The 10,448-nt window shown below is 45.1% G+C and overlaps 1 protein-coding gene across 7 annotated transcripts in view; it reads left to right on the forward strand.

Moving 5' to 3' along the window:
- The first annotated feature begins 634 nt into the window (after window positions 1–634).
- Rhot1 (ras homolog family member T1) overlaps window positions 635–10,448 on the forward strand; it is a 62,875-nt gene continuing 53,061 nt past the window's right edge. For 5 of the 7 annotated variants that reach the window (XM_021175388.2, XM_021175385.2, XM_021175387.2 and 2 more), the window contains exon 1: window positions 636–903. In XM_021175388.2, coding sequence (XP_021031047.1) covers window positions 828–903 — 76 coding nt within the window. In that variant the 5' untranslated portion in view covers window positions 636–827. The other 2 variants (XM_029483400.1, XM_029483402.1) reach the window with 2 other exon arrangements.

Here is a 10,448-nt window from a genome sequence, read left to right on the forward strand (position 1 = left end):
GTCTCGGGTAAAAGTGCTTTCTGTTCAGGCCTAATGACCTGAGTTTGACCCCTGGATCCAAAGTGCCTCTAAGTGCTGGCTTGTGCCATAATGTCAGCCAAGTACCAATTCTTGAGGACTGTCCTCTGACCGCCACATACTCACCATGGAAGATACTCAAACGCACGTGTCATACACAAATATACAGAATAATACATTTTGAGGGAAAAAAAAAAACAATAAACAGGTGATGGGCTCTGGGGAGTGTTCACACCCTGGGAGCCAGTAACCTTGTTCAATAAAGCATTTTTGAAAGGTAAGTCCAACAGTGTGAACACAGCTGAAAACCAGGCAGGTCTCTTGCCCTCCTGGACATTATCGTTTAGTGAAGAAGTCTCTCCTCCGATTCACGACCAAGCTCCTGCTGCGTGACCCTGGACTCTTCTGTTCTTGTTCTGTAAAACATGTGGGCTCTGACTAAGGAATCTGTCACTTACATCCTCTGGCAGTGTTCAGAGTGTGGCAGGCGAACCTCCCGGGTTTTGCGCTACCGTCTGCCTGCCTGCAGGGGCGCTGTTCCAGATACGAGAGCGTTGAGGTTCCGAAAGCGCGTGTCCCTCGCCGCCCGCCGTCGTCCTCGCCGCCGCCGCCGCCCGCGTCCGCGGAGCCGGAGGAGGCGGAGCTGGCTTGCCCCGGCTCCGAAGCTGAGCGGTAGCGGAGGAGTCTGTGCCGCAGGTCCTGGCGGCCGAGATTCGGGCGCAGAGGCCCCTAAGGCTGGCAGGGAGCGGCGGTAGCGCAGGGAGAGCGGCGCCACGGGCTGGACGCTCCCGGCGTGAGGCGTGCGCTCCATGCGTGCGGGCCGAGTGCGGCCCCTGCGAGCCTCCGACATGAAGAAAGACGTGAGGATCCTGCTGGTGGGAGAACGTGAGTCCGCGCCCTGCCCGGCCTCGCAGCCCCGGTGCCCTCTCCAAGCCTGCCAGCCCCTCTGCTCTTCCCTACCCTGGCCCTCTGCTCCTCGCAGGCCTTGTCCCCCTTCAGTCCCTAACGCCCGGTCCTCTCGCTGCGAAAGCTGTCGCCGTCGCCACCACCTCCTGGAGTTCTTTCCTCTTGGGCCTCAGCGTTTGTCGGGCCACCTCCCGTCCGACCCTCTGGTCGCCTGTCAGTCACTCATTGCCAGGCAGATGTTGGAACAGGCAGACTGAGCACTTGGGACTGCGGGAACCGGCTGGCGGGGACACTAGGGGGAGGAGAAGTGCAGAAGTAGTGGACTTGGGAGCAAGGTCAGGTTTCTGGAATTTTTTTTTTTCACTTGCTGCCTTCACTGCTACTGTGCATGGGCATTAAGAGAAAGCGTCGGCTTGCTTGAGTAAGTAGCTCAGTAGTAGAACTCTAGCATGCATAAAAACCTGGATTCAGTTTCCAGCACGAAGAAGAAAAAGAGCTTAAGAGCTTAAGATAGCGGGATTTTTAAAAATTAGATTTTTTAATTTTTATTTATTTATTTTTTCTTTTTGCTGTACTTGTGTCGAACAAACTCCTTTAAGTTAATAATATGAGTATTGAGTGAACGATACTTAACTAGGGAGGGATCTTTAGATGGGGCGATTGTTACCCTAGAAACCTTAATTTTCTCTCCTTGTTAGCTATTCCATAGTTCTGTAGTAGTTCTTTTAACAAGAGCAGGCATATAGGGCTTCCGAACAGGCACATGTTCCCATGCTCTTTAAAGATAGATCTCACTTTTTTTCTGCTAAAGAAGAAAAAACAACAAAAACAATGCCTTTGCTGGCTGATAGGAATACAGTATAGAGCAGGGATTTCTGATCTTACTGCAAGGTACATGACCTAATCATGGCAACTAAATTAAAAAGAGGGGTTCAGTAGTTCATGTTTTGCCATTACTGATTTGAAGCACTCTATTATGAACCACTCAGTTATATCTTTAAGTAGCCTCTCTAGGTCGCTGTGATACATTCCTAAGGAGGAAAGTGTACATATTAATAAAAACAAAACAAGTTTTGGTGGGTGGGGTAGGGTGTGCTCTTAGGGCCCAGACAGAGCGAGTCAGATCCCTTGGAGCTAGAGTTACAGGTGGTTTGAGCCACCAGACTTGGGTTTTCTGCTTTTAACCACTCCAGCCCCAAGTCTGCTGGCCTCAGAAAGGGGCAGGAGGGAAGGAAACGACTGTGGACTGTTGATCCGTGTAGCTGTAGCAGCTTTTGGGAGAACTCTTTAGTCAGAATTGGGAACTAAGCTTCGTGAAGCATAGTGTGCTTTTTTATTTTCAGTTATGAATTTTAGGCCTTATTTATAATGGTGTCTTACTCTTTCTTTTGCATCAAGTTCTCTAACAGTAAAGGAAGACATTATCTAAGGCATGGTTGGTGCTGATACATTTGGGGAAAAATTAGGGAAAGTGAGCAGGTGACCCCTTAATTGTATTTTTTAAAAGTCTAGTGCTTTTTAAAACTCAATTTGTAAAAAAGATATTTTGGATTTGGTGTTCAATATAGGAACCGATGATACAGCATTAGTGTATAGACTGAGTAGAAATGCTATACATGCTGGGCGTGGTGGCGCACGCCTTTAATCCCAGCACTCCTGGGGACCCGGGGGGGGGGGGGCATAGGCAGGCTGGTTTCTGAGTTCGAGGCCAGCCTGGTCTACAAAGTGAGTTCCAGGACAGCCAGGGCTACACAGAGAAACCCTGTCTCAAAAAAAAAAAAAAACAAAAAAAAAAAAGGAATGCTATACATATGTCAGGTTCAGTGTCATCCTTAGGACATTTTACATCAACTTTGACAGTATTACTTAGGAATATGCAGAAGTTTAAAATTTGTTAGATAAAGTGTGTCATGTAGTCCTGAAAGCCAGCTAGAGAATCGGAACAACTCTGTGTGGGGTTTCTGACCACAGGGAGCAAGTTATAAGAGAAAGCCTTAGCTTTTGAAGGAGAGCCTGCTTTTTCCTAGGAGGATGGTGCCAACCGTGCGGATGGCACACATCTGTGAGCCATTACTTGGGAGTCTGAAGTAGGAGGATGGTTAATCAAAAAATTTCAAGGACTAGCGCGTGTAGCTTAGTGGTAGGACATTTGCCTTACATGTGAAGACTTCCGCTCAATCTACATTATAGCATGAGCAGGGTAAGGTTGGCACCAAAGCGTTAGGCCATCCACTACTATTAAGAAAGCAAACTATAAGCTGGGCATGGTAGTGCACACCTTTAATCCCAGCACTTGGGAGGCAGAGGCAGGTGGATTTCTGAGTTGGAGGCCAGCCTGGTCTACAGAGTGAATTCCAGGACAGCCAGCATGGTTACACAGAGAAACCCTATCTTGAAAAAGCCCAACCAAACAACTAAACAACTAAGCAAACCATATCACATGTATATATTTTCCACCCCTTCTTCTCTTTTCCCCTCTCTACCCTTTTCTCATTAAGGTAAAATACTACGTTTTCTAGGCTGCCTGGGAGGTGTTGTATAGTGACCTGGAACTTTTGGTCCTTCAGCTGTACCGCAAAGGCCAGGATTGCTGGTTTGCCCCACCCTGCTTAGGTTTTGTGGTGCTTTGTATCAAGGCTTAGTGCTTGCTAGGTAGCAAGCACTCCACCAAGTGAGCTCCTCAGCTTGATACAAATGCTTTCGCATTTTGAAATGTTAGAAGTATAGTTACACTTAACTGAAGCATAGGATATCAGTTATTTTAATGAGTAGTATTTGATAGGTAAATCCTTTTTTTTTCCTTCAGTTTTTCAAAAATGGTTTCTTTGTGTAGCCCTGGCTGTCCTGGTATCCTGGAACTCATTCTGTAGACCAGGCTGCCCTCGAATTCAGATCTGCCTGCCTGTGTCCCAAGTGCTGAGACTAAAGGTGTGCACTGCCGCCCAGCCTGAGCTTTACTTCTTAGATTTATTTCTTACGTGTGTGTGTGTGTGTGTGTGTGTGTGTGTGTGTGTGTGTAGGTCTGAGGACAGCTTGTGGGAATTTGTTCTTTTTGACCATGTGGGTTCTGGGGATTGGACTTTGGTAGTCAGGCTTTGAGGCAAATGCCTTCACCTGCTGAGCAGTCATACAGGCCCTACTTTTTTGAGTTAATGTAAATACTTGTCAGCCTTTAGCCTAGCTGTAGCATTTTAAATCCTAGATTTAGGGCTTACACTTGTAATCCTAGCACTCAAGTGGGGGGCCAGGGGGGAGGAGATCACCACAGGTTCAAGGCCAATTTGGCTTATCTAGTGAGTTCTGGCAGGTCTAGGCTACATAGTGAGATACTATCTTCAAACACAAGCACACACACACACACACACACAAAGATTTTAAAATTAAATGACTAAATGGTATGTAAGTGTGTGTCAGAGACTATTTTAAAATAGATCTGGCTCATTATCTATTCCTCTGATATTAGACAAAAGTTGTTTTGATTTGGGGGTTTATGTTTTGTTTTGTTTTTTAAAGAATTATTTATCTTATGAGTAGAATACACTGTTACTGTCTTCAGACACACCAGAAGAGGGCATTGGATCCCATTAGAGATGGTTGTGAGCCACCATGTGGTTGCTGGGAATTGAACTGAAGACCTCTGGAAGAGCAGTCGGTGCTCTTAACTGCTGAGCTATTGCTCCAGCTCGTGATTTGAGTTTTTGTTTTGTTTTTTAGATTTATTTATTTATTATAAGTACACTGTAGCTGTCTTCAGACACTCCAGAAGAGGGTGCCAGATCTCGTTACGGATGGTTGTGAGCCACCATGTGGTTGCTGGGATTTGAACTCTGGACCTTCGGAAGAGCAGTCGGGTGCTCTTACCCACTGAGCCATCTCACCAGCCCCCGTGATTTGAGTTTTTAATATGCTTATTTAAACATCTAGTTTTCATTTGCTTTCAGATGGTTGCAGGTGGGGGAGGCAGAGAGAAAGGAACAGCCATCCATTCTGGTATGGTGAATTTCAAGTCTATTCTTCTGGGTCACTGTTATTTTGTGTGTCTGTCAGTGTCCTCCCTGAGCCAGGCAGGGCCACTTCATTCACTGACTCTGAAGTGGTGATTGGTTTCGGTGTTGTGTTAGCTCCGTCATCTTGCTCTATGGGTGTGGTGAAAGGATGTCTTCTTGGACCATTCTTGTGCATCTGGGCATCATGCTACTAACTGCTTTCTGCTTCGTGCACAGATGAAGGAGCTTAGGCTGTTTATAAAGTCTTGAGACATTTTGTTTGCAAAGAATGACAAAGTATTTTAAATGCCATTTATGTCATCACTTAATTATTTATCAAATACCATTCAAATCAGATCAAAAGTGAATTACTGTTATCACAGAACATATTTCTAAAAGTCTTTAAAAGTGCACTCACATGAAGCCTAGTCTTCAGGTCATAATTTTTCATGTTCAGATCTGACACCTTTCATCTATGCACTTGGGAGGCAGAGGCAGGTGGATCTCTGAGTTTGAGGCCAGCCTGGTCTACAGTGCAAGTTTTAGGAAAGCCAGAGCTACATAATAGAAAGACTGTTTTTTCAAAAAAACAAAGACAAACAAATAAGCTTCCCTTTAGCTAGGTTTGTTATACTATGCTTAACAAAATACCCTTGTTAATCATAGAATTAGCAATACTTTATTAACCAATTATTTAAATATCATAGTTAACATTAATGGTTACTTTTTTGTTTTGCTTTGTTTTTCAAGACAGGCTTTCTTCTTGTAGCCTTGGCTGTCCCGGAACTCACTCTGTAGAATAGGCTGGCCCGAACTCACAGACATCTGCCTCCCTCTGCCTCCCAAGTACTGGGATTAAGGTATGTGTCAGAACGGCTTTGCACAAAGTATTCTGTATGAAGTATATAGGGACATTCTTTCTATGTCCTAGCACCTATGAATCAAAATTTACCCTTAAAGGCGTAAAGACTTAGGAGATGGCTCAGTTGATAAAGTGTCTGTCACCAAAGCATGAGCACCTGAGCCTGGATCCCCAGCACCTACTAAAAAGCTGGGTATGTGGCTGGAGAGATGGAGAGCCTGGATCCCCAGCACCTACTAAAAAAGCTGGGTATGNGGCNGGAGAGATGGAGAGCCTGGATCCCCAGCACCTACTAAAAAAGCTGGGTATGTGGCTGGAGAGATGGAGAGCCTGGATCCCCAGCACCTACTAAAAAAGCTGGGTATGTGGCCGGAGAGATGGAGAGCGGATACGAGCACTGACTGCTCTTCCAGAGGTCCTGAGTTCAATTTCCAGCCACCACATGGTGGCTCACAACCATCTGTAATGGGATCTGATGCCCTCTTCTGGTGTGTCTGAAGACAGAAACAGTGTACTTACATACATGAAATAAATAAATAAATAAATAAATCCTAAAAAGGCTGGGCACAGGCTGGAGAGGTGACTTTGTGGGCAAGAGCACTGGCTGCTTTCCCATGAGACCTGTGGTTGGGTCCCAGCACCTATAAGGTGGCTCAGACCATATGTAACTCCAGTTAGGGTGTCTGATGCTCTCCTCTGGCCTCTGCTGGCACTGTGTACATGTGGTGCACAGACATTCACACAAGTGAAATCCATATAAATAAGTCTTAAACAAACAAAACAAAACAAAAAGCTGGGCTGGTGGTGCACACCTTTAATCACAGCACTTGGGTGGCAGAGGCAAGTGACTGTGAGTTTGAGGCTGATCTGGTCTACGTAGTGAGTTCCGGGACAGCCAGGGCTATATAGAGAGCTCCTGTCTGGGAAAGGGAGCCAAAGGGCAAGGCTGGGTGTGATCAGATGTGTCTGTAATCCCCAAATAGTAGGAGTGGAGACCGTCAGATCCCCTAGGGGTCAATAGCTAGCCAGCCTACTGAACCAGTGACTGCCATCTTCTGTGAGAAACACTCTTTCAAAAGATAAGGTGTAAGTAATAGAGGAAAACACCTCATGTTAACTCTTGCCTGTACTTGACAACTTCAGCTCCAGAGCATTTGATGCCCTGCTCTGGCCTCCTTGTCATCTTTACTGTCAATGTCCCCTTTGCAATAGGCCTCACCTGTTGCAAATGTCTGGTGCAGAAATGTAGATTGATAGGAGCCTCTTCAGGCAGCTGGAACTGCCCTTTGGACTAATAAGTTGAATGGTGAAGAAATCTGAATTTCTTCATGTACACACACACACTTAAAAAAAAAAAAAAGACTGTAGCTGGGCCAGGTGGCTAACACATGTAGTCCTAGAATTTGGGAGGCTAAGATAAGATGATCACTGTGGCCCAGGGTACATAGTGAGGTCCAGGTCAGTCTTGGCCTCAGGGAGCTCAAACGAAACAAAAACCAAGAGAGGATGGTTATAGATATGGGACAAAGAACATGAATATCTTCTACATAAAAATCCAACATAGTTTTCTTAAAAACCTCAGGCCAGCTGAAATCATGGGGCAAAGGTGCTTGCTACCAACTTTCACCTGAGTTCAGTCCCTGGACCCACATGATGGAAGGAGAGAACCAACTCCTGAAAGCTGTCTTCTGACCTTTACACATGCACTGTGGCAAGTAAATGCACGCTTGGAAACACACACACACACCCCTCTGCTCGCCAATGTTTTATTTGCTCTCCTCCTAGTGGCACTTTGTTGATCAGACTTGGAGAGAGGTAGATCATAGGTATTGACAACATTTGTCCTGCAGGCTATCACCTACCTATGATCAGTGAACTCACTATGTAAACTGGGTTGGCCTTTAACTCACAGATATCCACCTGCCTCTGCTTCTCAGGTGCTGGGATTAAAGGTGCATGCCCTTAGGTGGGTGTGGTGGCGCACGCCTTTAGTCCCAGCACTTGGGAGGCAGAGGCAGGCGGATCTCTGAGTTCCAGACTCTGGTCTACAGAGTGAGTTCCAGGACAGTCAGGGCTATACAGAGAAACCCTGTCTCAAAAAACAAAACAAAACAAAAACACAAACAAAAAACAAAACAAAAAAAGGTGCGTGCCCTCACACTTGGCTAAACCACCATACTTTAAAATTTAATTTAATTTAATTTTTTATTATGTATTTTCCTCAATTACATTTCCAATGCTATCCCAAAAGTCCTCCATACCCTCCCCCCACTCCCCTACCCACCCATTCCCACTTTTTGTTCCTGGCGTTCCCCTGTACTGGGGCATATAAAGTTTGCATGTCCAATGGGCTTCTCTTTCCAGTGATGGCCTACTAGGCCATCTTTTGATACATATGCAGCTAGAGTCAAGAGCTCTGGGGTACTGGTTAGTTCATAATGTTGTTGCACCTACAGGGTTGCAGATCTCTTTAGCTCCTTGGATACTTTCTCTAGCTCCTCCATTGGGGGTCCTGTGATCCATCCAATAGCTGACTGTGAGCATCCACTTATGTGTTTGCTAGGCCCCGGCCTAGTCTCACAAGAGACAGCTATATCAGGGTCCTTTCAGCAAGCACTTGCTAGTGTATGCAGTGGTAACCACCATACTTTTAATTGTTCCTTGGTAACAACATAATTCTCCCCTCCCTCTTTCCCTCCGTTTTCCCCTTCTGACAGGTATCACTTGTAGGCCAGGCTTGCTTGGAGCTCTTATCTGCTGGCCTCGAATCCATGGCTGTTCCCTCTTTAGCCTGCTATTACAGGGAAGAGCCTTGCTGGGATTATTTTTCCAAATGCTAAAAGTTATTAATCAAAAATATAACTGCATAGTCATCCCCTCACTGTATTCTAATCACAGTTGCTTTGGAACAACCAAACCTGTTTTTTGTTTTGTTTTGTTTTTGTTTTTTGAGACAGGGTTTCTCTGTGTATCTCTAACTGTCCTGGAACTCACTCTGTAGAGGAAGCTGGCCTTGAACTCAGAGATCTGCCTGACTCTGCCTCCTGAGTATTAGGATTAAAAGTGTGTGCCATCATGGCTGGCTATAGATGGAATTGCCTCAGCTTGTTTTCTAGATGATGTAGGATATGAGCAAATAAATAAAACCACACACTGGGAAGTGGTAACTGATGCAAATGATGTTAACCAGGTTAGCCATTCTTGGGGCTGTTGTCTGGTGTGTCCTTGTCTTCAAGTATCAGTAAGATTGTTCTGTTGTCATCTTTACTCCTGCCACTGTCCCCTTTGCAGTAGGCCTCCCCTGCTAGTCAAACACTGAAAAGAGGCTTCTAGCCCCCTCAAGTTTACTTGTTCACTGGAAAACATTACACTTATGATCCTGCAAATGGGGGAGGCAGGAGGAAGGGTTGGAAGGACCTGGAGCTTAGAGTGGTGTTAAAGTGTACCACCTTCCGATGTGTTCACTAACCTGGAAGGTCTCCTGAGATGTGAAGACTAGAGGTCTTATTTGGAGTCTCTTTTTGTAGGCATGATTAAACCATTGTCATGTGGTTGGAGTCAACCTTTTTCAATCTCTTTCTAGGTTTTAGGATGAGTCTGAAGGTTCCAACCTCTACTCATGAGGTTGGATTTTTGTGGTGACAAACCCTTATTCTGAAGCTATCTTGCCTGCATCTCCTAAATGAGCCCTGTCAATAGAATAAGTTTGTTTATACATTATTTATAAGAAATGATGTAGCTATTACTAGGAAATTGCAAGGGATTTTGAAACCACTTGTCATACTTGCATACTCTACTTTGTTATGTGGAATCCAACCTTAGCTTTTTATTAAAAACAGATTGGATACAATGATTTTTACAGTTCATTTTTGTTTTTTTGCGACAGGGTTTCTCTGCTTCTGCCTGCTTCTGCCTCTGAGTGGTGAGATTAAAAGTGTGTGTCACCACACCTACCTAGAGGTTTTGTTTATTTGTTTGTTTGTTTGTTTTTGTTTTGTTTTTGTTTTTTGAGACAGGGTTTCTCTGTGTAGTCCTGGCCCTGGAACTCACTGTGTAGACCAGGCTGGCCTCAAACTCAGAAATCCACCTGCCTCTGCCTCCCAAGTGCTGGGATTACAGGCTTGCACCACCACTGCTTGGCTAGAGTTTATTTTTAATTGTTATTTTATTATTTACATGTGTGTGCATGAGTGTGTGTTTACATGTGGAAGTCAGAGGACAACTGTAGGAGTCAGTTCTCTTGTGTTAGTCCTGGAGGTTGAATTCAGCTTGTCAGGCCTGGCAGCAGGTACCAGACCCCCCTGAGTCATCTCGATGCTATATTTTATTTTTGTATTGCTTCAGCAGTTGCCTGATATTCAGTTTGCAGAATACCTCTCCTTGGATGGTTCCGGGCCTTAAATCCAGAATCTCACTCACTCTTTTTGAGTGAGTTTTGGAGGGCTGGAGAGATGGTTGAGTGGTTAAGAGCACTGGCTTCTCTTTTAGAAAAGGACTTGGGTTCAATTTCCAGCACCCACATGGCAGCTGACAACCACCTGTAGCTCCAGGTTCAGGAGATCCAACACAGTCTTCCGGCTTTCATGTGCAATGCATGCTCATGGTGTACATACATATGCATTCAGATGAAATGCCCACACATGTAAAAATAAATACATCTTTTTTTTTTTTTTTTT

The sequence above is a fragment of the Mus caroli genome, chromosome 11 (assembly GCF_900094665.2).
Source record: "Mus caroli chromosome 11, CAROLI_EIJ_v1.1, whole genome shotgun sequence".
Classification (NCBI taxonomy): Eukaryota; Metazoa; Chordata; class Mammalia; order Rodentia; family Muridae; genus Mus; species Mus caroli.